The sequence below is a fragment of the Paramormyrops kingsleyae genome, chromosome 15, assembly GCF_048594095.1.
Source record: "Paramormyrops kingsleyae isolate MSU_618 chromosome 15, PKINGS_0.4, whole genome shotgun sequence".
Lineage (NCBI taxonomy): Eukaryota > Metazoa > Chordata > Actinopteri > Osteoglossiformes > Mormyridae > Paramormyrops > Paramormyrops kingsleyae.
The window spans coordinates 18,244,839-18,271,658 of record NC_132811.1 but is presented as its reverse complement, the minus strand read 5'-3'; the positions used below and the strand labels follow the sequence as shown (position 1 = coordinate 18,271,658).

General features: G+C 47.3%; 2 protein-coding genes across 3 annotated transcripts; one reads left to right on the top strand and one right to left on the bottom strand.

Moving 5' to 3' along the window:
• Positions 1-438: 438 nt before the first annotated feature.
• pfas (phosphoribosylformylglycinamidine synthase) lies at positions 439-20,877 on the top strand. 2 transcript variants are annotated; one of them, XM_023794804.2, is made up of 29 exons: positions 439-611; positions 2,214-2,345; positions 2,465-2,600; positions 2,821-2,926; positions 3,066-3,264; positions 3,955-4,060; positions 4,169-4,309; positions 7,229-7,353; positions 7,915-8,043; positions 8,499-8,630; positions 8,743-8,871; positions 8,985-9,058; positions 9,607-9,763; positions 10,210-10,271; positions 11,051-11,212; positions 11,912-12,016; positions 12,621-12,752; positions 12,844-13,074; positions 13,805-13,985; positions 15,869-15,952; positions 16,136-16,291; positions 16,493-16,612; positions 16,704-16,849; positions 17,034-17,241; positions 17,597-17,688; positions 18,636-18,750; positions 18,892-19,038; positions 19,514-19,654; positions 19,755-20,877. In XM_023794804.2, exons 2-29 carry the CDS (start codon positions 2,225-2,227, stop codon positions 20,063-20,065), a joined length of 3,948 nt encoding a protein of 1,315 aa, XP_023650572.2. In that variant the 5' UTR covers positions 439-611; positions 2,214-2,224; the 3' UTR covers positions 20,066-20,877. The 2 variants fall into 2 exon arrangements, with proteins under 2 accessions (XP_023650572.2, XP_072555949.1); XM_072699848.1 differs by lacking the exon at positions 19,755-20,877 and having other exon boundaries at positions 18,892-19,016; positions 19,514-19,649.
• A 105-nt stretch (positions 20,878-20,982) lies between these two features.
• LOC111834945 (E3 ubiquitin-protein ligase RNF170) lies at positions 20,983-26,028 on the bottom strand. The gene is made up of 6 exons (XM_023794807.2): positions 25,672-26,028; positions 24,995-25,109; positions 24,489-24,597; positions 23,506-23,579; positions 23,238-23,348; positions 20,983-21,887 (listed from the first exon to the last, which is right to left on the bottom strand). The coding sequence occupies exons 2-6, from the start codon at positions 25,055-25,057 to the stop codon at positions 21,594-21,596; spliced, it is 651 nt and encodes a 216-aa protein (XP_023650575.1). The 5' UTR covers positions 25,058-25,109; positions 25,672-26,028; the 3' UTR covers positions 20,983-21,593.
• Positions 26,029-26,820: the final 792 nt, after the last annotated feature.

Here is a 26,820-nt window from a genome sequence, read left to right as displayed (position 1 = left end):
ACAATAATCAAGGCAGATATAAATAGTCTATAAAAAGCAGGTTTTCATGCCAGAGCAGAACTGCATCAACTGCACATTAAACATGAAAGGTGTACGGTTATTTAGTCATTCCTATCTCTTGTTAATATATAACTGAATCAACACTTGATCATTAGTCCTATATCTTCTTTGTATCCTACATAGAAGAGCTTTGGAAATGTCCAAATGGAGACTGACATAATTGTCTATATTTTATACACATTTGATCTTCCGTAAAATAAAGTGTTAAATGTTGCTTCCACGATCTCAAAAGTAGGTGAATTGCAGAAAATATATCTAAGACCGCATTTTGTAGGATTGTGCTCCGGTGAGTTTCGGCACCTTCAGGCCACCTCGTGTCGTACATCTGCGTACGCCACGCTGCGCAATGGTCGGGCGGGCAATGGGGCTGTGCGCATGCGCAAATTGACTCCGAAGCACCGCGGAAGCCGGCAGCATCTGGCAGTGTCACACGTGGGTCTTTCTGCGGTGGCCAGTGGACGAAGGTGACGGAAAGCTTTGCCGGAGTGTACTTCGGGAATGGTTTGCACTCTGTCCTTTTCCTGACGCTTTTTGTCTAGACTAAAAACCGAGTAAGTTCTTTTAGAGAGTCCCCTGTATTCGCGTGCGTTTACTGCAGAGGAGCTTGTTGTCTAAGAGTTTGAGAACTTTAAGAGAGTTCATGCGCATCTGACCTGTTGACTAAAATTGATATGTGGATAAAACATTGTGTTGTCGTTCAAAATCTACGCAGGCTTGATGCAAAAATATTTTGCCCAAAATGGTTAGTGAGTAGATTGCTTTTTGTCAGTAAAGCTACTTTTTTGGAAATCAGGACGATCGTCTATCTCGACATTGAAGCCCCCGATCGATCCTTTTGAAACAATAATCAGTAGAATCGCGCTGTGCATGCAGTGTGTGCAGCGGTGACACAAGTAGGTAATCTCAGTAACCGATGCGCTGGCCTTATTCTTGTATCAGAAGGGGTACAGCATATCGCAAATGAAATACTTCCCTGCATGTCGGTTAAAAACTAAAATCTCTCTGTATGTTAATTTGTGTTGATTTACTGGTTGTTTGTTGTAGAGGCATTGGTGATGGTCAGACGTGAGGCTTGGATTACTATTTAGGTCATTTGCACTAGATATGCCATCCATCCATTTTTTGTAACTGCTTGTTCTACTGAGGGTTGCGGGGGGGTCTGGAGCCTTTCCCGGAGACTATGGGTGCAAGGCATGGGTGTAATTTCTAGGGGGGTTAGGGGGGTCATGACCCCCCCCCAATAATCAGATCCAGCCAATATAACCCCCCCAATAATCATGTTTCCCCTGTAAGGGTGGAGACCTCGACCCCCCCTAATGTTCCAGCCAAAGTTACGTCCTTGGTGCAAGTCAGGGAACAACCCAGGATTGGGTACTGACCCATCACGGGGCACACTTGCCTTTGGGCAATTTGGCAGCTTCAGTTAATCTCCGCTTGTTTTTGGACTGGGGGGAGGAAACGGAGTACCCAGAGGAAACCCCTCGACAACACGGGGAGAACATGTATCTCCATACACATGGAACCCTGGCAGAGACTCACACCCTGTTCCGAGAGGTGTGAAGCGACAGTGCTAATCACTGCACCACCATGCCACCCTTGACTAATTATGGCTAAACTAATAGCTTTTTAGTTTATTTCCCAAGTTTCAGAATCCTGAGCCCAGGGTTCACCGCTTAACCAGCTTGCCGCTCAACACAAATCACAGCAGCATAATAAACAGGCTGCGTTTCCACTTAAACGTAAATTACTGTAATAGCCATCTCTTCATTCAGTTGGCCATCTGTAATTAAGTGATGGATAGTAATTAGTGATGCCCCGATAAGGAAATTTTTGGCCGTTGCTAATAGTCTATCCTTTAGAAAACTGACACAACGTTTGCAAAATGAATTTCCGCCAACGTTAAAATAATTCCTCTCAGCAGACATTTTTCCGACTGTTTAGTATGCCGGTGTGCAAAGCAATATGGGTCAGCATTTTAAAGGGAATTATCGGCGGTAAATATCGGCTCATTTTTAGCTATCGGCTGATGGCCGATCGTTAGTGTATCGGCCGATACCGATAGTTGACTGACACAATGGGTGCATCTCTAATAGTAATATAGACATTTTGGTCAGGGTCTGTAATCCTGCTATGCCTTTCGGACTTTCCTTCAGATCCTGACGCGATGGTTGTGCAGCGCTTGTATAGGAGGGAGGTGGAGCGAAGCCGCGGCCTGCAGAGGGCTGTGCTGCTCTTCCCCGATGTGTCCATTAGCACCGAACACTGTTACAATGTGGAGCTGGACGGTGAGAGCTGCGGGTACTGGGCGGCCATGATGCTTACAGGAGGGGATAGAGCAGTGAAGATACATGATGTTTGGGGGAGGGTAAGAAGAGAGTGAAAGGCAATTTGTGTTGGGGCACAGGATCTGACGGCCTTGATTCAGAGCAGAAGGAGGTTCTCTGCTGGCTGTTCAGCTCCCTGTTCCTACGAGACCAGCTGGTGGAGGAACCAACCTTGGTGGCCAGGGATGGAGAACATCTGGTGGAGATTGGGCCCAGGTAAGAGGGGCTGCTGGAGCAGGACTATATGTGGGTGGTTTTGGATTTAGATGTGGATGTTGTTCTTCTAGAAGATAGTAGAGGGATTAAGATCTTGTGGGGTCTGTTTCCTTCCGTATTTCTTTAGGCTTATTAACTGTTACATTGTTTCATGCATCTTTTTGCAATTTGTCTGCATTTGCCTTCATTACGGCTCCTGGCTCGCTGTGTCATTCTACAGGTTGAACTTCTCCACCGCATGGTCCACCAATGCCGTGTCCATCTGCCAGAGTGCCGGTCTGAGCCGGGTCACGAGAGTAGAGCTGTCCCGCCGGTTCCTCATCAAGGTACTCGTATCAGGGGGCACTTGCATGTTATCGGTTACAGCCCTCCATAGCTGTAAAGAAATTGTTGGTTGGCAGCCTTAAGCTAACATGGTGCCTGTAATTTAGGCTTATTCAGTGTTCTTCCCTTTTGGCCCTGCAGTGTGTTGATGGCGTGACTCAGAAGCTGACCGATGGAGACCTAGAGAAGCTTGTCAGCTGCTTGTATGACAGCATGACCGAGTGCATCTACCCTCATCCAATAAGATCCTTTGCTGTGGAGACACGCCCACAGGAGGTCTTCGAAGTGGATGTTCTTGGAGAAGGACGCGTTGCCTTGGAGAAAGCCAACGACGATCTTGGTGAGACGCTAGATGCGTCCCAAGTATGGTAGATGGTAAATCTGGTCAGTTAGTTAAGCATCATCCTTTTAAATCCATTAATTAAATTAAATCAATTTAATTAAAAATGACCCCCCCTGTATAATTTATACAGGCATCTATAGTTCATATGTGAGAGCTCAGTTGATCAGACTGTGTTGTTTCTGACCTCATACCCAGAGGAAGCTGGGAAGGGTCAGATGACGCTTAATGCGATTAAATCATTTTATGAAGTCACAAGACGAGAGCGGCATTTTTGGGTTGGTGGAGTGGGTGGGGGGAAGGTGAGGAAATGGAATAACTGGATTACAGTCAGCTGGCGACGCACCACGTGAGCAGGGAAATCAGAGCTACAGCCAGGATGATGGGTCACATGGCAAATTCTGTGGCATTTAGCATTTGCTGAAGATGATGTGGTCATATATGGGAAAACGTATCTCGTACCAGAGACAAATCATCTGTATACTGCCTTTCTTTTGGGATTAATGAAGTCTGTCTGTCTGTCATTCTGTCTTTCCGTCAGTCATTAACATTTAGTAATATGTAGTTTGCAAGCAGTGTCACTCAGTCTGGTATCTGAGGCTGTAGATGGTGCCATATTCCCTGGTGCAGTGTCATGTCAGATGAATGTCGTGCTCCATGTGACCTGGCAGGGTTTGACTCTCCCTGCAGGCCTCGCCTTTGACTCCTGGGATCTGGATTATTACACCGCCCTCTTCCAGAGGGTCCTCAGGAACCCCACCAGCGTGGAGTGCTTCGACCTCGCCCAGTCAAACAGGTCTGGCCCATGCTCTTCCCATCTGGAACCTGAGACTCCTCTCCTGGTATTCCGGGCTCCCCGTGGTATCTTACCCTAACCCTCCTGTGCTTCCTGTTGTTCCTGCAGTGAGCACAGCCGGCACTGGTTTTTCCGTGGCCGCATGATCGTCGACGGACAGGAGCAGACGGAGACTTTGTTCAGTCTCATCATGGGCACTCAGCGCCATAGCAACCAGAATAATGTCATTAAATTCTGTGACAACAGCAGGTGAGTGGAGCATGAAGCATCAAGCAAAGAGGATCGAACACATAATAAACTTTGAAATTAAAATCAGGTTCCTGTACATATTCTATATAGAAAGAAGTATTGGGACACATCTCTTAATCACTAAATTCAGGAGTTTGATTCAGACTCATTGCCACAGGTATATAAAATCAAGCACCTGGCCATGCAGTCGGGTTTACACACATTTGTGAAAGAATGGGTTGTTCAGACACTCCAAAGTCTTCCCAGAAGAGTGGCAGCTCTTCAAAGGGGAGACCAACTCCATGTTGATGCCTTTGTATTTAAAGTGGGAGGCCATCAGAGCATGTGAGCGGAGCGTGAGCGAGGAGCGGAGCGTGAGCGAGGAGCGGAGCGTGAGCGAGGAGCGGAGCGTGAGCGAGGAGCGTGAGCGAGGAGCGGAGCGTGAGCGAGGAGCGTGAGCGAGGAGCGGAGCGTGAGCGAGGAGCGGAGCGTGAGCGAGGAGCGGAGCGGGCGGAATTTGGTCAGAGCATGGAGCGGTTTTTTAATTAAGGCTGGAGCGGTCACTCTGTCTCGCTCCAATTTCGCTCCGATTCTGAGGCGTGCCCAAATCTACCCAGAATTCATCTGTACAATTATCAAGACTGTTACACAAATTGACCGAGATGAAATTCGCAAAGTATTTCACAAAGGAAACTGATAAATCATACAAGTGTACTATCCTTATGAAATGTATAGATGACAATAATGTAGAACAAGAACAACAATGTGGTGAAACTGTTTCAGTGAGTGAAGATTCACTTTGGAATCACTTTTCTCAGAAACATGAGAGTGTGCTACGCGAACAGGCGGAAGCCAGAGCAAAACGTGAGCAAGTTTTATATGGTTGTAGTATATCAAGTCTATAAAGTAAATTAATAAGGTATAAAAGCCTATAAATATTGGTAATCAAATAAATTTGTTTTGTCATTCAAAGTAGGTCTAATAGGATTTTTTAATTTCACGTAATGCTGTCAGTGAAATTTTATTTTATAGAGACGCAGCAGCAGCATCAACAGAAAAAAAATGAGGAATTTAAAACGTGGATGCTTAGCCTGTATATTCTTTAGGCTATTAAGCCCACTGATTCCTTTATTTTTAAGCCTATTTTTGTGTGGAATGCCATTGCCAAACCTGTCCATTATTGCCTATATGTTGCTTGAAAATGCAACATATTCTCACCGCTCCACTCTGCTCACATACTCTGGAGGCCATAGAAGGTCTTGTAGGTGTAACAGCCAGCTGTCCCAATACCTTTGTCCATATAGTGTATAAACTCATAATAAACACAGGCTACCTATTTAAGATCAGTAATTTGGGGCAGTGTGTGGATCAGCAGGTCAGGAAACTGTCTGTAATCAGTAGGTCACATAGGGTCAAATCCTAGGGCCGGTACTGGGATGTCTCTATTGGGCCCTTGAACAAGGCCCATTCTCCAAATTGCTCTAGGGTCTGGCTGAACCTGCTTTTAAAAAAATGCACATCACTTTGGATGAAATGCCTGCTACATAAATAAAATGTAACATATAAACCCAACAGAACAGTTGGATGTCTGATTTACCTCAGGATACAGTGAAGCAACTATGATTTGTGCTTATACATACAGGCTAATTCTATAGAGAGAAAACCCTTGAGTCTATCAGGATGTAATGCTTTTCTTGAGGAATGAGAGGAATTTTGCAGTCCTGAGGTCAGGAGGAGGCCAAAACGGCGGAGGTATTGTCTTCAGGCCCTTAGCTGTCAAAAGACCTGATGTGGGAGCTGCTGGTGACGTTGCAGCAGGCTTAATGAGATCTCATCGTTACGGTGCTGTAGTCCAGAAGCCGTCAAGGTCTTGAGCTTAATATAGATTGATGAAGGGAGGGATGTGAGTGTCTGGGCTAGTTGAACATGAGTCATGCTCAGTGTTCTCGTGCAGGTCTGCATTATTGCTGATATATGAAGGGAAGGTGGGACTCTCATTTTTAAGGCTCATGATGATGATGATGATGATGATGATGATGATGATGCCGCCACCTTCAGGTTTGATGGTGATGATGACGTTTGACAATAATGGGATAAAAGTTCTTCTGTTTATCTTGGCCTTAAGGTCATCCTTAACAAGACCTAGATGGATACAGCTTTTGAGTAACGTACCAGATCAATCTCACTGCAACTGTGTTAAGCCAATCACAGAGGTATACCCAGATTAGGATGTTAAACATCGACCAGAAACATGAATGCCGTTATCCTGGCTTAACATTTATTTTAACCAGGGATGAGCCAATCCACATTCTAACAGTTCATGGGAAAGAGTTGTCGTGCGATTGATTGTACATATCAGAGCTATCTTTTTACAGACTGCCGAAAACGAAGTAAGTATCGGATGTGGGTCGTTCACATATGGCTGATACCCAATCCGTCTAATGCAGGGGTCTCAAACTCCAGTCCTGGGGGGCCGGAGCCCTGCACAGTTTTTGGTTTACCCTCATTTAACACACCTGATTCTACTCCTTGTGCTAATTACAGCTCAGCTCTTGAGCTGAATCATTTGTGGTGGAACAGGGAAAGAACTAAGCTACACAGGGCTCTGGCCCCCCAGGACTGGAGTTTGACACCCCTGGTCTAATAGGTCTGGATCAGCACTGATACCGATCTGAATGATGGATTGGTGCATCTCTTTTAACATCATAATGAAGACTAATTGTCTGATAAAACTATTTGCATTTTTAAAAAGTATTTCCTGTCCAGTATTTATAATGCGGGAAAACTTTTGAGTTGCCGTGGCGATAAATGCAGTGGGTGATGTTTACGCAGATGAGTGACATCGTTGCACGACGATGCACCCTTATCCTCTTCTGATTGGCTTTCAGTCAAGCTGGGTGCCCGCCCCTGTTTCACTGTGTCTCCCCGCCCCCACCACAGTGGCATCACCGGCATGGAGCTAGAGTTCATGTACCCCACCGATCCGGCTCGGCCCAGCCCGTACGTCACCCGGTGTGCCACCCGGCATGTCATCTTCACAGCGGAGACCCACAACTTCCCCACGGGTAAGTCAGGGTGACAGCTCCCCCCTCCCCACCAAGGGTCACACCTGCATTTGAACATAGCACTTTTCTATTTGGCTCAGTACAGTGGTTCCCAATCCTATCCCAGATGGTCCTTAATAGGCTCATAATGAATGCGGCAGGTTGAAAGCAGTGTAGGTTGGAATGAAAACATTCTTTCGGGGGGCGTAACAGGATCGAGAACCACTGGCTCAGTAGGTTACGATTCTATTTCTGTGATCAGAAGGTCGACGGTTTCAATTCCAGTGCTGGCAGATCGATGCCACTGTTGGGCCCTTGAACAGTGCCCTGGTTAAGTGTCTGTGTGTCTCATGGAGAGCAAGAAGGGACAGGTGAAAATACAATTTCCCCAAAGGAATGAGTAAAGTATCACTCTTCTACACTCTTCTATTGTGTGCAGGTTGTTAATGATGCTAATTTAGTAATTGGGTTCATTTTTAAATACTGTAAAATCTGTATGGTAGAAACCATGAAACCTAGATGAAGTATGACCCGTTTCCACTAAGTGATCAAAAATGTTATATCCTGGGTCTCACTATTCAGGAGTGGCTCCATTCAGTGGGGCAACTACAGGTACCGGTGGCAGAATCCGGGACATCCAGTCCGCTGGCAGAGGCGGCCACGTGATAGCAGGCACAGCGGGTTACTGCTTTGGAAACCTGAACATCCCTGGTAAGATTCCTGGGAAGATGGACGGCAGGGGAAGCCCAGTGTGAATAAACACGTTGAGGATGTTGATGATTATGGACATGAACATGGCGCATTGCCCTCAGAGATGATACTGCCCAGATGCCGGGGATATTGTGTCACTTTTGGTTTAAAATCAGAACCACAGTTGTCTATCACGCAGCCAGCTGAGGATCCTGTATGATATTTGCTGTATCTGCTGCCCAACTGGGGATGTTACTGCCCTCTAGTGGCTAGAGTGAGCATGACCTCTCATTACTAGAGCAGGACACTGCAGAGGAGGACAGTAATGCCTCTTTCCACCAACGCGGTACCAGAGCTGGTGCCTGACATTTTCCCAATCCAGAACTGATTCCACATGTTTCCATTGCAGGTATAAGAGGAATGCCAGTCGTCTTGTCTGTCCCTGTAAACCGTGTCTCTCTTGTGGTGTGTCTCAGGGTACGCTCTGCCCTGGGAGGACCCCGGCTGGGAATATCCCAGCAGTTTTGCATCACCTCTCCAGGTGGCCATCGAGGCCAGCGACGGTGCCTCGGACTATGGCAACAAGTTTGGCGAACCAGTGCTTACAGGTGCTTCTTGCTCTGTCACGCATGCCATCATGAGCCATCATGAACCACCGTGTGAGTTTGAGGCGACAGTCTCTTCATCTGACCAGATCTGAATTCCTCTCTCTTTAAAAAGGCTTTGCCCGTTCCTTTGGCATGAGTCTGGCAAATGGGGAACGCCGGGAGTGGATCAAGCCAATCATGTTCAGCGGTGGGCTGGGCTCTATCGAGGAGCAGCATGTAAAGAAAGAAGAACCTGAGCCTGGTGAGGGGATGCCCAGCGTTTTTCTCATACATGAGATAAATTAGGACTGGATGACAGTGACAGTAACCTGGGGTCGAATGGTGGATGAGTTCTCCTCTTTCCATTTGTCTCAGGGATGGAGGTGGTGAAGATAGGAGGACCTGTCTACAGGATCGGAGTTGGTGGTGGAGCAGCTTCTTCCATACAGGTTTGCTGATCTCCTCTTTGCAGCTCTGTATGCTGTAGAGGGGAAAAAAAAATCACATTTACTTGCATCTAGACCATATATATGCAAAGGAGAAGGGTGCTTTTGGCCAATTAGGTAGGGTGCCAGTCGAGGTTGCAGGCCCATTGGGTAGTGTGGAGGAGGTGGGCCAATCGGGTAGAGTGCCAGTCAAGGGGGGCGGAATCATATCCTGACTGTTTTCAGGTTCCCCTCCTCTGAAGAGCTACACTGTTGTACCCCTAAGCACTGCCTGTTTGAGGGGTACCTTAAACCCTAATGAGTTCTGAAACATCAGACGGTGCAGCCATGGATCAGGCCTGTGTGTGAGGAACTCCTTTGGTGCTACAGACTGCAAAGCCAACATTTAATTTTCACTTATCCAATGGGGGTGTAAAAAAAAAAAATGGCCTGTTTTTATTTTAATGTATATGATGAAAGCTGATCAGAAAGAAAAGGATTGCCACTTGAACCATTCCCCGGTTAATACACAGGCTGTCTATAGCGTATCACACCTGCGTTCGTCCCTCCAGGTCCAGGGTGACAACGCCAGTGCCCGGGACGTTGGGGCCGTGCAGAGGGGGGATGCTGAGATGGAGCAGAAGATGAACAGGGCGCTGCGTGCCTGTCTGGAGCGGCCCTCGGGGAACCCCATCTGCAGCATCCACGACCAGGGGGCGGGGGGAAATGGTGAGGGAGAAACGGTGGCAGTAACGTAACATGGCATACGCCGAACGTGCATCTGAACGGATCAACACCTCGTGAAGTCTGCCTGGGACACTTACCCAGTGGTCCTCCGGTCTGTGGACTCATCTCCCTGCGGTCACATTCTCTCACATTCCTATTTGATTTCCTCCCTGTTCACGCCCTGCCTGCGATCCATTTGTGCTCCATTCACACTCCATTCACTTCTTATGTTGTTGATGAATGGCTGGCTTGTGCAGGGAAGTGAACTGCCCCCAGGGCCAATTCAAGGATTTTTAAAATGGCCCAGGCATATCACTAGCCAATGATATCTTTTGCATTGGTGTGTGAAAGGGGAGGGGCCACTTCAGGGGCCAATCAGCTTTCAGCTGGGGTCAGTGACCCTGTGGCCACGCCCCTGTATATGCTCCTGACTGTCCCGTTGTGTGTAGGGAACGTTTTGAAGGAGCTGAGCGAGCCAGCTGGAGCCATCCTTTATGCCAGCAGGTTTAAGGTGAGGGGTGTACTCTCTAGTGTCCCCTGTGGTCTGGAGGCCTTTCTGCGCTCTCTTCTCTGGCCAGCTCTCTCTCTCACCTCCTGCTAGTTATTGAGTCTCTTGCTTCTTGTCTGTTTCTGCTTGTGTTTGAGGAGAATGAGACAGATAATACCTTTTTCTTTTTTTGGATTTGTATTCTTATATAATTTATGGTTATATAATTTAGTGGAAATTTGGGTTCCTGACAGCTTCGTACGTGAAGTATTAGTAATGCTGTTTCAAACCAAGGTTGGGTTATGTTCATCTAGTCACTGAATCAGGGTTGTAATATGGCTGTAGCACTCTTATAGTATAGGGTGGTGTTGGGTTTTATGGGATTTTATATAGAAGTACAGTGTTGGAAACCTGCTGAATTGATCTTGGTATGTTAATTAAAGTGATATTTCCATAAGTTTTGGTGTTGTGAAGTGGTTACCAAAGCTCAGCTCAGTGGGGGGGGAGCTTGTGAGAGCCAGCGAACACCAGGCTGTCCTAGAGCTGTGTGTCGCTGTCTCTGCATTTTATATCTCTTACTTATGCTGTTTTGTACTTTCTGTCGCCTTGCATATCCCTCACTTTCTGCTTCACTTTCCCCCTCAGATCAGCTGTTCAGATTGTCTTTGTGGCCTGTTTTCAGGAATACTGTGTCTTAGTGGAAAATTTAGTGATTAAATAAATTGACTCAAAAGAGGGAGTGTGATTTATATAAATGGACGATTGTTCATATGATGCCCAGCAATGTGTGACGCCCCCCCCAGACAGGTGACCCGACCCTCAGCACGCTGGAGCTGTGGGGCGCCGAGTACCAGGAGAGCAACGCGCTGCTGGTGCACCCTCCCGACCGGCCTTTCCTGGCGCAGGTGTGCCGCCGGGAGAAGTGCCCCGTGGACTTCGTGGGTGAGATAACAGGCGACGGCAGGGTGAGTGTGCCGGCCTTGGCCCGGATCACCACTAGGGGGCGTCTGGTGACCTCTCTCCACTAGGACTGGGCAATATATCGATATTGCATCACGCATGTGCAATAATCACCAGGGCTTCAGATGACAGGCGCAACATTTGGCCAAGCGCCAGCTTTTCGGTGAAATACGGACGTTTATTTACGCCCACAATTTAAGCAGTTTAGTAGTATGGCTGAAATATTAATGAGGCTTTGTATGATGCCCAAAATCATTATTAGTATAAATACGGCATATCCTTATGTTTAATAAATGTGTCAGACTTTGAACTGCAAAAAGTACCTCCACACCGCCGACGTCTTTTTACCTTGTTTATCCACAAGATCTCCTCTTTTAAAAGATGTTGTGGCTGATCTTCTTCACCGCGACTTCAGTGCATATTGCACTGAGGTATACAAACCGTAGTATACCAAAACAGTTCTATGTGGCATGCTCTGCTAATAGAATTTAAGAAACATAAAGTTTATACAGATTACTAACTTTTTGGTATCACAAGACGCATCTCATTAATATTTAAGCCATACTACTCATCCTCTTACCAAATTATGGGCGTAAATTAATGTCCGTATAGCACTGAAAAGCTGGCATTCGATATCGATATGATATCGCCCAGCCCTACTCTCCGCCAGTGGGTCACGCTTCACCTGGTGACCTCCCACGCAGATTGTGTTGGTGGATGACCGTGGCAACCTGGAGGAGGGAGGTGATGCTGGGCCGCGGCCAGTGGACCTCAGGCTGGAGTGGGTGCTGGGGAAGATGCCACAGAAGGTGAGTTTGGATGGGGAGACGGCCCTGCTATACTGTGGGATGGGTATTACAGTGGGATATACCATGACGGGATACAGTGGGGTACACCATGGGGGTGTGCCGTGGGGGGGGTACAGTGGGGTATACCATGGAGGTGTGCCGTGGGGGGGTACAGTGGGGTATACCATGGGGGTGTGTCGTGGGGGGGTACAGTGGGGTATACCATGGGGGTGTGTCGTGGGGGGGTACAGTGGGGTATACCATGGAGGTGTGCCGTGGGTGGAACAGTGGGGTATACCATGGGGGTGTGCCGTGGGGGGGTACAGTGGGGTATACCATGGGGGTGTGTCGTGGGGGGGTACAGTGGGGTATACCATGGAGGTGTGCCGTGGGTGGAACAGTGGGGTATACCATGGGGGTGTGCCGTGGGGGGGTACAGTGGAGTATACCATGGGGGTGTGCCGTGGGGGGGTACAGTGGGGTATACCATGGGGGCGTACTGTGGGGGGTACAGTGGGGTATACCATGTGGGTATATGGTGGAGGGTGTATTCTGTGAGACTCTGCTGGGGGAAAAATGGTCTCGCGCCTCACAGTACCCCTCCCCCCATCTCTCCAATTTCCAGGAGTTTGTGCTGAACAGGGTGCCTGCCCCCCTCCTGCCCCTGACTCTGCCCCGAGACCTGTCAGTGCTGGATGCCCTCGACCGCGTTCTCCGGCTTCCCGCAGTCGCCAGCAAGCGCTACCTCACCAACAAGGTCACCATTCTAACCCCGTGCCGGCCATTAGCGCAGAGCATCACCACACACAGGTCAGATGAGAAACCCTCTCCCCCCCACCGCCCCCCAGGTGGACCGCTCCGTCACAGGCCTGGTGGCCCAGCAGCAGTGTGTCGGCCCCCTGCACACGCCATTGGCCGACGTGGCTGTGGTGGCTCTGTCCCCCTTCGGCCTCCAGGGGGCGGCGACAGCTATCGGGGAGCAGCCAATCAAGGGCCTGGTGTCCCCAGGGGCGGGGGCTCGCATGGCTGTGGGGGAGGCCCTCACGAACCTCGTGTTTGCCAGGGTCACTGCACTCAAGGTAAGGTGGGGGCATGCAGAAACGGGCGTAGAGTGGGTGCAGGGTTACGGGGGAGGGGTGCGAGGTGTATTATCCATCCATCCATCCATCCATCCATTCATCCTGGTGATGGGCGGCCTGGGGCCTATCCCAGGTAGCATAGGGATATCCCTATGGGGGGATATCCCAGGTAGCATAGGGATATCCCTATGGGGGGATATCCCAGGTAGCATAGGGATATCCCAGGTAGCATAGGGAACAAGGCTGGGTGGATTACACCGTGGAAGGCATGTACATGGTTGCTGTTAAGTTGAGCTGGAAAATCAGACCTGGGGCATTTTGATTTTAAAATCACACAATCCATGCATGCAGTGTTTGATCAGATGACATCCTTACAGGCCATGTATTAAATGAGAAGTTATAGAACATATATGGATGAATGTACTTTATCAGCTCAAGTGCCATTCTTTCTGAATTCAGTAAAGATATTATAGATACAATGCAGATATATGCAATATATATGTTCAAAATGTATTCAAATTTCAACACACACACATGCTGCATGGAAACTTATTCAACCTGGATTGGACAGGGGATTCCCCCCCCCCCCACACTGTCAGGTGTGAGGCAGCAGTGGGCACCAAGTCCCTTGATATAAAACCATGTGGGCGTGTCATTCTGCATCTGTCTTCCGGCTCGTTCCATTCCCCCTCAACCCCCCCGGCTGATGTGAGCCTCACTCCCCACTCAGGACGTGAAATGCAGTGGGAACTGGATGTGGGCGGCCAAGCTCCCTGGCGAGGGGGCGGCGCTGTGGGACGCGTGCCAGGCCATGTGTGCCGCGATGGCCCAGCTGGGTGTGGCCGTGGACGGCGGCAAGGACTCGCTGAGCATGGCGGCACGTCTGGGCAGGGAGACCGTGAAGGCCCCGGGTATGGAGGGGTCCACATGGGGTGGCCGATATCACCTAAAATTATCATCACGGTATTTTTTTTTACTTTTTGGACGATGACGGTGGTTTTATTTCGAGAAGATACAAAAAGTGACATAGGTGATATTTTCTGATATTTGTTTTATACTATATTGGCAAAAGTATTGGGACACCAGCCTTTACACACACAAACTTTATTGACATCCCGTCCTTAATACATAGGCTTTAATATGGAGTTGGTCCACCCTTTGCAGCTATAACAGCTTCACCTCTTCTGGGAAGGCTGTCCACAAGGTTTAGGAGTGTGTTTATGGGAATTTTTGACCATTCTTCCAGGAGAGCATTTGTGAGGTCAGGCACTGATGTTGGACGAGAAGGTCTGGCTCACAGTCTCCGCTCTAATTCATCCCAAAGGTGTTCTGTCGGGTAGAGGTCAGGGCTCTGTACAAGCCAGTCAAGTTCCTCCACACCAGACTCGCTCATCCATGTCCTTATGGACCTTGCTTTGTGCACTGGTGTGCAGTCATGTTGGAACAGGAAGGGGCCATCCCCAAACTGCTCCCACAAAGTTGGGAGCATGAGATTGTCCAAAATGGCTTTGAATGCTGCAGCATTAAGAGTTCCTTTCACTACAATTAAGGGGCCAAGCCCAACCCCTGAAAATCAACCCCACACCATAATCCCCCTTCCACCAAACTTTACACTTGGCACAATGCAGTCAGGCGAGTAACGTTCTCCTGGCAACCGCCAAACCCAGAGTCATCCATCGGATTGCCAGACAGAGAAGCGTGATTCGTCACTCCAGAGAACACGTCCAGTGGCGGTGTGCTTTACACCACTGCATCCGACGCTTTGCATTGCACTTGGTGATGCAGCTGCTCGGCCATGGAAACCCATTCCATGAAGTTCTCTACACACTGTTATTGAGCTAATCTGAAGGCCACACGAAGTTTGGAGGTCTGTAGCAGACAGTTGGCGTCTTCTGCACACTGCGCACCTCAGCATGCCAGGTCCCCGCTCTGTGATTTTACATGACCTACCACTTTGTGGCTGAGTTGCTGTTGGTCCCAATTGCTTCCACTTTGTTATAATACCACTAACAGTTGACCGTGGAATATTTAGTAGCAAGGAAATTTCACAGATGGATTTATTGTACAGGTGGCATCCTATCACGGTACCACGGTTGAACTCACTGAGCTCCTGAGAGTGACCCATTCTTTCACAAATGTTTGTAGAAGCAGCCTGCATGTCTAGGTGCTTGATTTTATACACCTGTGGCTATGGAAGTGATTGGAACACCTGAATTCAATGATCTGGAGGGGTGTCCCAATACTTTTGGCAATATAGTGTATAATTGTCAGAGTAACAACGCAAAGGGAATGACAAGTTGTTTTAGCTGAAAACTGGGTTGCCAACTTTGGTCAGTGAGATTTTCAATTCGAGACAAGTCTGCACACACATGCACACGCATTTACATGTACAGTATGTAACTTTTTTTTTAACCTTGTAAATGGTCTGTAGGGTTTGCAAACTACCCCAACGCTTTTGATGTAGCTAATTTTAGGCTTATAATGGAATAATATAGATTTGCCGTAAGATTTCTTGTGTGACAGTGAGAGCCTGAAAGCATGACAGATGTTGACAACCCTGAAAACATACGTTTCACCTGAGCTGATTTGTATAAAAAAATAACTCTATACAGTTGTTAAATAACTTAAACTTTGTTGAACATGAAGACACCAATAAACTACATCTAATCCAACATTTTATAAAATACTGCATTTGAAAACTTTTCAGCTGTGAGGAACCTTACAGCTTTTTGGTTGAAGGTGTTGGATTTGCTGCTGTCATTAAGACCGCAGTCGGCTCTTCCGACTTCCTCAGGTTCCCTGGTGATCTCCGTCTATGCTGTGTGTCCTGACATCACTGCCACTGTGACCCCTGACCTGGAGAACCCTGATGGGAAAGGTTTGCCACTCACGTCATTCGCAGATAACTTCCTATCGACTTTCCGTTCTATAAACATCCGTTTTATATTTTATATGACAGGCTATGCATTAATCAGCATCCTGGCACCTCCTAACGCACATGCCCCCCCCCCCCCCCCCCCTCCCCTCCCCCCCCCCTCCCCTCCCCTCCCTGGCCCTTCAGGCGTGCTACTGTATGTCCCCGTGTGTCCCGGAAAATTCCGCCTGGGTGGTTCTGCACTGTCTCAGTGCTACGGACAGCTGGGTGACTGCAGCCCCGACCTGGATGATCCAGACAAGCTGTCCTCCTGCTTCAACGTCACCCAGTCGCTGATCCAGGGTCAGTTCCTGTCCATACTGTTCCATTTAATTAGCGTGCACTCTTCAGTTAACCCAGCTAACCTGTGATGCCATGTATTACAGTATCATGATAATTATATATTATGATAATTATATATCATCCCATAAACTGCCATTTAAAAATGTGTTTAATATTCACATTAGCCTGCATCATGTGACTCACTTCGGTCATGTATCCTAGAGCGGCTGCTGAATGCTGGTCACGATGTCAGTGATGGTGGGCTCATTTCCTGCCTGCTGGAGATGTCTTTCGCAGGGAATCGTGGGATAGAGGTGGACTTGCCCTTCCAGGGGCCAGGAGGTTGGTGCTGACCTTTGAACCTTGCCCTGCTTACAGCTATAACAAGAGTGAAGTGTTTAGATGTGTGAGTGATGCTTCTTCTGCCTTTCAGTCACGGATGTCCTGTTCTCTGAGGAGCTGGGGCTGATCTTGGAGGTATTAGAGTCTAACGCTGACAGGGTGTGTCAGAGCTACACTGATGCCGGCCTCGTCTGCCACAGGATTGGCAGAACTTGTGGATTCGGGCCAGAATCAATGGTGAGGTTCGGCTCATAACTTCTGCCACCTGTGTGTGGAAGTTGTCGCCCTGCATCATTATCTACTGATCTTCATGAACATTTTTGGTTTGTTCACCTCCTTGAGATTGGCAGTGTATTACTGCACAAACTTCTGATTTGTGTAATTTTTTTTATATTGGTTTATTATGATCTTTCCCTTCCAGGTCAAAGTGCGAGTCTGTGGAGAGCTGGTCTTGTCTGAAAGCCTGCCCCGCCTCAGGGACTTATGGGAAAGCACCAGCTTCCAGCTGGAGAGGCTGCAGGCCAGTCTGCCGTGCGTGGAGCAGGAGGAAGCGGGCCTAGCCAGCCGGACGGCACCGTGTTATAAGCTGACCTTTGACCCCGAGCAGACGCCCAGCGCCAAGGAGCTGGGTGAGCAGCATCCTGGAAGAGTTTGCAATGACGATGCTCATTATCTGTTTAAATGTAATGTGTTTCCCCCATTAATAAGCTGGCTGATAGAATTTGGTGATCAGTGGTCATTGTTGACACACCACAGCACACAACAACATTTAATGCATATGTGACATTGTGACATAGCAGGGTGCAGCTAATTCAGCACCCGGGGAGCAGTGCTTGGGGGCGGTACCTTGCTCAGGGTACCTCAGTGGTACCTTGCTGGTCGGGGATTCAATTGTAATTTTTCAATTACAAGTGCGCTTCCCTAACCATTAACCCACCAACGCCCTGATAATGGTCTGCTGTGAACATGTTCTCTTCTGGTCAGGGCTGGGACTTCCCCGGGTGGCCGTGATACGAGAGGAGGGCAGTAATGGTGACCGGGAGATGTCCGTCGCCTTGTTCATGGCTGGGTTTGAGGTACAATGCTGCTTAAAGGAGGGGGTCACACCACATGGGTGATGTCAGGCTTGAATATTATCATTGTTTGCTTTCATCTGTATGATGATGTTAAGCATTCAGATGTTCATTAATTTTCGCATAAGTTTGTAGATTTACGATAACAGTGAAAAGTCTGGACCAGAGGTGGATAGTTCAAGTCCAAAAAGTAAAAATCCAGACCAAGATTTTGTTTCAACCAACCAGTTGAGTACTCTGGTTGTGACTCTATACTCAACTGGTTGGCTGAAACCCAATCTGTGACTGGATTTTTACTGAACTATCCACCTCTGGTCTGGACACGCCTACTGAGAATCATTTGTTTTTCAAGAAGATAATGACCTTAAGAACACCTTGAGGTGTCATGTAGTATAATCTTATGAACAAAGAAAGAGATGGAGTGCTGTGACAGATGGCCAGGGCCCCCCCAATCCCCCCGACCTAAACCCTATGCACCTGGTTTGGAGTGAGCTGGATCAAAGAGTAAGAGCAAGGTATCCAACTTGTGCCCAGAACTTGTGGAGACTTTTGGAGACTGTTGGAGAAGCATTCGAGGTGTTTACATCTGTCACGTCCGTCACAATATTTGATTTGTATTAGTTCATCTTCTTGAGGCCTTTTACTATAAGGTAAATAGCATAACTGTAAAAGAAACAAATGTATTAAAAGCAGGTCACTCCGGACATTTGACTGGCACTGTGTATCTGTCACAAACACTTCCACTGTCTTGTGACAGATGGAGATCCACAAACGTATGTGAACATATGTTTATCTATTTATTGTACAGAACTGTGGTTCTATTTTAATATCTGGCAATATATATATTATATATATAAATATGATATGGGTATAAATGCTTGGGTATAAATATGATATGGGTATAAATGTGTTCAGAATAAGCCTCTTCAGAGTCTGAACACTTTTGCCAGGTGTGGGATGTGACCATGCAGGACGTCTGTTCCGGGTCCACCAGCCTGGACCCATTCAAGGCTGTGGTCTTTGTGGGCGGATTCAGCTACGCAGACGTCTTGGGCTCAGCTAAAGGTACCTGGGAATGTGCTGATATGCTGTCGTTCCGGTAATGAGGCCCACTGGGTTTCATCCGATCCGGTATTGAGTGATACTGAGGATTTACTGCCTGCTGTTTCCGAATGACATTGTGTGGGAATCCGGCTGTGTCCTCAGGCTGGGCAGCCACGGTGACCTTTAACCCCCACGCACGGGCGGAGTTTGAGCGCTTCCGGCGGCGTGACGACACCCTCAGCCTGGGGGTCTGTAACGGCTGCCAGCTGCTGGCCCTGCTGGGCTGGGTGGGCGGGGGCGACGGTGCTGGTAAGGGGGGGGGGGGCGTGCTATGCAAACCGCTCACTGGTTACCAGAATTTTAAAGCTGGTGTGAAAGTGTGGAAAGGAAATATTAATAGACAGACAATCAGGAAATTCTGGTTACAAAACAGTATGTGACTCAGAAAGGGAGGTTTTCTTTTTAACGAGTTGACATATTAACTATACTTTTGATCCACAATCAAAACAGTGAAAATGAAAATGTAGTGAATCACTGCTGAACGTCACTCGCTCCTGAGCATCACTCTTTACTAAATTCGCTCTACACTGAACCTCATTCTTCATGAACCTCACTTGATTAGACCTCACACTTTAAGAACGTCACTCTCTCTATGAACCTCACTCTCTCCTGAACCTCACTCTGTAGAGACTTTTTGCCTCGGGGCTCTCTCTCCCAGGCGGACCTACGTGATTCCGGAAACACTGACCTCCCCCCTCCTCCCGCCCCGCTGTTCTGCCCGCAGAGACGGACGTGACGTTGACTCACAACCGGTCTGCCCGGTTCGAGTCCCGCTTTGTGAGCGTGTGCATCCTGCCGTCGCCCGCCGTGATGCTCAGGGGCATGGAGGGCTCTTGCCTGGGTGTGTGGGTCGCCCACGGCGAGGGTGAGTCCCCCCCCCCACCCCCCCACCCCGAGCTTTGATGTTTTTTTTATGCAAGGGTAATTCTAAAAAAAATCACCCTTGTGTCGCCTCCTCCCCGCAGGCCTGGTACAATTTCGGACCCCCCAGGTCCAGGAGCGTGCTCTCCATGGGGGTCTGGCCCCTCTGCGCTACACGGATGACCTGGGGGCCCCCACTGAGGTGTACCCGCTCAACCCCAACGGCTCCCCCCAGGGGATCGCGGGCCTGTGCTCTGCGGACGGCCGCCACCTAGCCATGATGCCGCACCCGGAGCGCACGGTGCTGCCGTGGCAGTGGGCTTGGGCGCCCGGACCCCTGCGCCGATCCCTGTCGGCCTTGCCCTGGCTCAGCATGTTCCGGAACGCCGCTGCCTGGTGCCAAAGCGTCCAATGAGGATGCAGGGGTGGGGTTGGGTGGTGCTGCCCAATTCAAATTTAGAAAACGAATGTTAGATTGATGTGTGAGATGCCAGCTTCCCACTGTCGCTGTTACTGATGTGCCTCCCTGTATGAGCAGGACCCGGTACTTCAGTACAATAGTAATCCAGGGTTAAGAATATTAACTCCCATTATCCGTACCTTTGGTCTGGAATTCCCCAAAGTAAATAAGGCCTAGTCACCATGGAAGAGCGGCTGTCTGTGTCTGTCTCCTGATATTAACCTGATTAGATTGTGCAAGGTGATATATTTACAGCTGATTCATTGTTTTTTATTTTATTTACACTGTTACTTCCTGTATCTGTACGTAGTGTAAGCTATAGGCTCTGGAAGGGCATTTATAAGCTGGTGAATGTGGAAATTAGATACATTGTCAACGTTTCATAGCTGTTTCATAGTCTGTTAAACAATATAAAATTAGAGCAGCAAAAATGAGTTTCTGTGCGTTTTGTCCTTCTAGGTGGGTGTCAGCATGACAACAGCTGCCTGCGGCTAAATCAATGTCAAGCAGGCAATTTTCTATTTTCCCCTCATCAAATAAATTCTGTTGATTTACACAGAATTGATAATTGTGTAGCTGGTACTGTTCAGTCTCAAACGCTGGCAGTCTGCCTGTTTCTGCAACGGTGGTTGTTGTTAGAAATGATTCAGATGAACAGACCGGCAGTTATTTATTCACTCTGTGAGGGCTCGTCGGCGGGGAACGCTGACAGGAACAGGGTAGCGGACGTGTGGCACGTTTTTGTCATTAAACTCTCATGCGTTTACCATCATCTCATGTTTCCTGATCAAGGTCTGGGTGTGGTTTTAAATCAGTAACTGGCAGTGATGCACATCTGCTGTCTGTCAGAGTTCAAGCAGAGCCGGCTCTTATTTAAGGGTGTGTCTGGTGTGGTCTGCAGTCATCCAGAAAGAACTGCCCTGCTTGTCTCGGAAGAGTGAGGACGAAACTCCAGAGTTTCATAATGAGCAGTGGCCAGAGTGTTTGACTTGCGTGTGCCGGGAAGGACGATTTGTTAACGTGACAGCATAGATCTCCAGGGTCATAAATATGGATCTTTATCATTATACTTATTTACAGAAGTACAGTTTCAACATCAAACACATTTATCTTTACACCACAGTTATAAACACAAGGTCATGCATCTATAAAGATATATAAGCAGTAACTAAAGACTAGGTTCTTCTTTAATTCTTTAGCTGTTTAAAACATTTACAGTTTTTTTTCCCTCAAATAAATTATTCAGTTGGTTTGGCTTCTGTCTGATTTATGGACTGATTTCAGAAGGCTGTCCTCTTCTGGGTCAGTGTTCTACAGCAGTCACCCCTGTTGTGAGTCTTCAATAGCAGCCCTGGCATTCTGTTACACCCATCTGTATACTCCTCAGCCGGGAAACCTTTGTTTTGGTCCATAAGCCAAGTTCACTTATGGACGTCCTGCAGAGCTGTTGGTAGTGGTGGAGTGCGAGGTAACCGGGTCTCTCTCAGGACATGCTGAAGTTTGTGTGATGGCCGCCCCCCCCGCGTGACCTCATTTCCTGTCTGATGTTGACAACGGAAATGAGGAGCAGGGAGACCACCGCTACGTCATCCAGCAGGCCCAGCAGTCCAAAGAAGGGCTCCGAGGTGGCCTCCCGGGATGAGGCCATAGCAGTGACGGCCCCGAACGCGCACACGGTCACCCGGAGCAGGAAGAGCCCCACCAAGCCGCCCAGGTTGCCCAGGGAGCGGAGGAGAAGGCCCAGGAAGCGTGGCACATCATACAGGTAGTCGGTCACCTGAGGGAAAGCCACCAGACACTCAGCTCCAAGGACATCATGACCTGCCTAGATAAATATTATCTGTAACCACCATTCCCACATTTACCCTACCCAGGATGCAATAACTCGACACGGTGCTGTGAGGTGTCATTTAATTAGGCAAGCAGTGTCAACTGGGCACTGAAGCAGCAGTGATGAGGTATGGGGCTCTGAACGAGCCTCGTGTGACTCTGAAAATCATGTATGCACTCTCTGACCTCAGCTGTCATCCGGGAACAGGGAGCCAGACAATCTGGCTGATCTGAGCTAGAATAACAGCTAAGCTGTACCAGTATTGCTGTTCCTCCAAAGACCAGCCTTTCAGCAACATATACAATGACCGTGAACAGTAACAAGGATTAATCCACACAAACTAAAATGTACAGTGGTGCCTGCGGTTCGCGAACACAATCCGTTCCAGGAAAGTGGCCGTGAACCCATTTTGTACGCAAACCAAGGCAATTTTTCCCATAAGATTGCACTGAAATTCGATTAATTCGTTCACAAGCCTACCAAATAATATTTTTTGTTAATTAATTTGGCTGGCTTTTATAATAGAAACTTTAGAGAAAAACACAATATAGTGTGGCGACGGGCGGACTGAGGCATCGCGGGAGCAGAGAGAGACATGGAGACTTGCTTGCCTGGGAAATCACGCTCTTTAACAGTCCTTAACCCTTGAATTATTGTTAATGTTAATGGTTGCGTTTCCCTGTTCTTGCACGTGTATTTGCTCATGTCTTGTGTGTCTGATCCTCGTGTGTGTTTAGCGTGTGTATTTCAATCGTGTGTGCATCTTGCAGTTCGGCGTCTGACAACCTTGTGTTTCCCGTCTGTGTATTTGGGTTTGGTGCTTGTTGGGTGCCTGTTGTGTTCCTTCTATTTACTACACTAGTATAAAAAAAGGAATCTGGTCGGGGAACCTGTTCGTCAACCAAATTTTGTACCCGAAACAAAGCATTTTTTTCACGAGATTTTTGGTCATGAACCAAATTGTTCGTAGACCACAGTGTTCGCGAACCGCAGGCACCACTGCACCTGTTTTGTTTCTATCTGCAATAAACCAGAATATTTCTGACAATTGCAAACATGACTTTCTAAGAGTCCCTTGAAAAATGACAGCACTATTAAAAGCTGTACCGATGCATACTGTCTGTTTATACTATAACACAGTTTAATACCATGTCTAACTCTTTCCCTAACTAAATATCCTAGAAGACATCTATACTGGTGACATTTAGAGCCACTGGTTAAATGTAACTAACTAATTTGCCCACATGACCTGCTAGATGGTGCCTCTTTCCAGCACCTTATTCATATCTGCTGTACCTGTCGCGGTGACCCAGAGAAGCGCTTGTTGTAGTATCTGATGTCTGCCAGCACGTCGTTCACTTGCCGGTCCATCCTGCTCTCCGTAAACAGATGGTGGAGAATGCTGACCTGGAACAGACCCACAGAAACACACAGGAGAAGAGATTGTTTCTTGTGTCCCTTATACAGTGAAATGCAGCAGGTCCAACCAATCAGAATGGTAAGTAAATGCATGTCTCAAACTCAGCCAGAAAATCAATCCCAGAGGCCCCGTGAACTTTGTTACCTTCTGCCGGCACAGCGGGCAGCTAACAGCACCCAACCAGGACTCGTGCTTCCAGTACGTTATCAAGCAAGGAGCTGCGGGTTCGAGAGCGCAGATTAGCATTGATATTATAATGACAGCCAGTGTTTCCATCACAAGAACCCTGATTGGTCTGATATAAACACACAGATGGTTCAGTGCTGTTCTTCGGAGGTACTGTCTGCTTCTTCACAGTGGATGCTCACCATCGTGACTCACAGGCAATTCTTAGGACTCTGGGGGCCCCAACTTACTCTCTCGCAACATGGTCAAATATATTACTCTTATTTTAGTCTAAATGAATAATATCAACAAAGAGAATGTAATAAACATAAGTCCTTTATTTTCACTTTTGTGGAAAACAGAATACACAAATAAAGCAGATTTGCAATGTACTATGTAAATCAGCCGTCCTTGGGGACCCCCCCCAGCTCGGGGCCCCAGGCAACACCACACCTCTGCTGTGAATCAGGGAGCATCTTTGTGAACATTACATGTATAAATGCTGGAGTTTCAAAGCAGAACTAACTAATATTTATAAACTGAAATTCTCAAATATATTGTTCATAATTTTTTTTTGCTTTTTTCTGTAGTCAACCTTTAGGGACCTGGTAGGATGGTTTATTTGGTAGTGCTTATTAACAGTTTTGTGCAAAGTGCTCCGAGTGGAGACTCACATGTAGGAAGGAGTCAGCCATTAATGTTTATAGTGCCCACAATGTCAGGATAAGAGCATTATTGAGAATGGCCAGTTCATTCCGGATCCTCTGTCCAAAAAATGTCCAACTACTTCAAATGTCTCGAGCCGCCTCTGAGTATTCACCTTTCTGATTGCTCTTCCATCTATATCCATAAGAGCATAGTATCTATATGAATCTCTTTACTGAACATTCTGAGTCTATTCCCAAGGTGCATTAAATGTTAATAGCCAGGAGTTGCCCGGGGTGGCCCCGAAACGAGCTTACCGCAATAAAGATGGCCACAGTTGGTTCTGATGGGGAAAGTGGGGGTTTGCAGGCACACTGGGCAGTGCCAGTCTCTCTGTGGCCCGGGAAGGCAGCACTGGGGAGGGCTCTGTGCGGCGGGGAGAGACAGCAGCGGTGAATGGTCAGATAATGTGAAAAGTGAACGTGACCGCTTTTATCCGAGCTGACCCAAGCAAAGCCTTTGTGTTCCTCAGCTGGAAAAACACCATGAGGTCTCTGGGGTGTAAACATTTAATGTGGTGCCAGAAGGGTTCAGAGATGGGGGCTTTAAAGTGTGATCAATGCTGTAATGTGCGAAATGAATATTGGATTTTTTCAGACAGCAAAACTTTATTGAAGGCATCTGTTTATATTGATCCTAGCAAAGCCCATCTGCTATAACTGTCCAGTTGCACTTGCTGCCTTGAGGATTTTGAAATCATATGACCTCTGACCCCTACATGACACAATGCTGTAGGTGAGTGATACCAGACCGAGACTCTCACCTTACAGCTACTGGCGCTGGAGAAATGACCTCGAGCCCATGCCTGCTCTGATGGGGGCCACATCCTGCCCTCTTGTTCCAGTCGGACTGTCCCACTCTCCAGACACCGTGGGGAGCTTTATGCAACCAAGAGGGCATCTCACTCAAACAGAACCAGCAGTTCTGTACTGACAAATGGTCTGATTTCACACTTTCAGTAAATCAACAAAGCATTCGGTATTTGGTTATGTAGAACGATACATATGTGTTCTGAGGAATTATGATGAACAAAGCAGCTTTTACTTAAATGACATTAGTGTGAAATTATAGTGAAAATATTAAGGCATCATCTAAAAGTGATAAAATTCTATAAAAAATAATTAGACTTTATGACATGAAACAAATGCAAATATATCTAGCATGAAACTGGCGTTATGTTGCCATAGTGACACAACAGTATGTGTATATATACCTGTATATATCTGCTGTAGACGTGCTGTCTTTCTGTTATTCTCCCATGTAAGACATGTATAATGTACCAAACTGACATTTTTTCACAGCTGAATGTGTCTATTTTCTTTAAAAACTGTAACCTATCCATACAAACTGGCTTTCTCTGCTCATATACAAAGCAACAGTCACAATAAGAGGTACACAACTTTCCCGATTTTGGGTGCAAAGTTGGAGCAGCACACTTACCGCCTGTGACAGTCGTGGCAGGGGTGCACAGCTCCGAGTCCAGGTAGCTCACTGTCCCTCAATTCAAGCCACAGTAGCAAATGCTACATGACAGTGTCTCTGCTTCCAATAAATCCCACTGGCCAGTTAATGATTAGCAAGATCTCTTTAAGCCAAGCAGACCTTTTTGTTGACCTAGTAATGAAATGCAGACTTGTACTCACATGTAGAACAGCCAAATCCCTTACTGAGCTGAACCATTTCTGTCTAATTGATTATGGTCCAAATAAAATGAGTCTAATGTCAAAATGACTTAATTCTATAAAGTATATAGTTTAAATGCATTTGCTTGGATTTCCTGCTCAAAGCTTTATTTCGGTAATGTGGCTAATAAATAATTTAACACACCCATAAACCTGCCTTCTTTTTTCAAAGCAGTTTAGACCAAAGAATTAATGTAAGATGACCAATCATTTACTTTATGTTCACACAAATCAGTGTCCAACTGAAAATATATCTATAAAAAGAGGTTCTCCCATTGAATGATAAAACATGTATTTGATTATTCACATATTCACACATAAGAATGCACACAGTAGAGGGATTCCATTGCAGCAGGGACATACAGCTTGCTTACTGCCAGTTCCTGCAAGTAATGAAAGCAGCAATTTCACTTTTCATCTTCCAGTCCTTCCGGTGGTATTCCCATACAGCACCATAGCGATTCATAAAAGCCTGAGGTTTAGAAATTTAAAGTAGAGGAGGTATCTGTCTTTATTGTGTAATGTATATAATAATATGATAAGAATAGAAATGTTTCCAGAACCATAGATTTAGTGCTCTGCTCAAAGGATCAGATATTGCAATATCTGTTCAATGTATTATTTCCAAATTTAATCCCACTCGTGAAATTGAACTTAAAGATCTATTTTTCTGAGTTTAAAACTAGTCAGGTCCATGGCTAACTCGGCCTGCTGGCCTGCCCTGACCCCCATCCCTGCCTCCAGCAGCACCAAATGCAACTTTATAAACTTCACAAATCACTGAAAGCCTCAGCTCCTAATAATCCCACTTTTATTGCTGGTGCCTGCAGCTTGAACCGTGCGCAGCTGCCAGATGGTGGATGAAATGGATTCTGACTCTGCTGCAGTCAGCACACCTGGTGAAATT

Coding starts and splice junctions, on each gene's coding strand:
- LOC111834945 (XM_023794807.2), bottom strand. CDS start 25,057: ATGTGGCCCCCATCAGAGCAGGCATGGGCTCGAGGTCATTTCTCCAGC. Junction 23,580..24,488: donor CTGTGGCCATCTTTATTGCG/GTAAGCTCGTTT, acceptor TCGAACCCGCAG/CTCCTTGCTTGATAACGTAC. Junction 21,888..23,237: donor TCTCTGGGTCACCGCGACAG/GTACAGCAGATA, acceptor GCTTTCCCTCAG/GTGACCGACTACCTGTATGA.
- pfas (XM_023794804.2), top strand. CDS start 2,225: ATGGTTGTGCAGCGCTTGTATAGGAGGGAGGTGGAGCGAAGCCGCGGC. Junction 3,265..3,954: donor GAAAGCCAACGACGATCTTG/GTGAGACGCTAG, acceptor CTCTCCCTGCAG/GCCTCGCCTTTGACTCCTGG. Junction 19,655..19,754: donor GTGGGTCGCCCACGGCGAGG/GTGAGTCCCCCC, acceptor TCCTCCCCGCAG/GCCTGGTACAATTTCGGACC.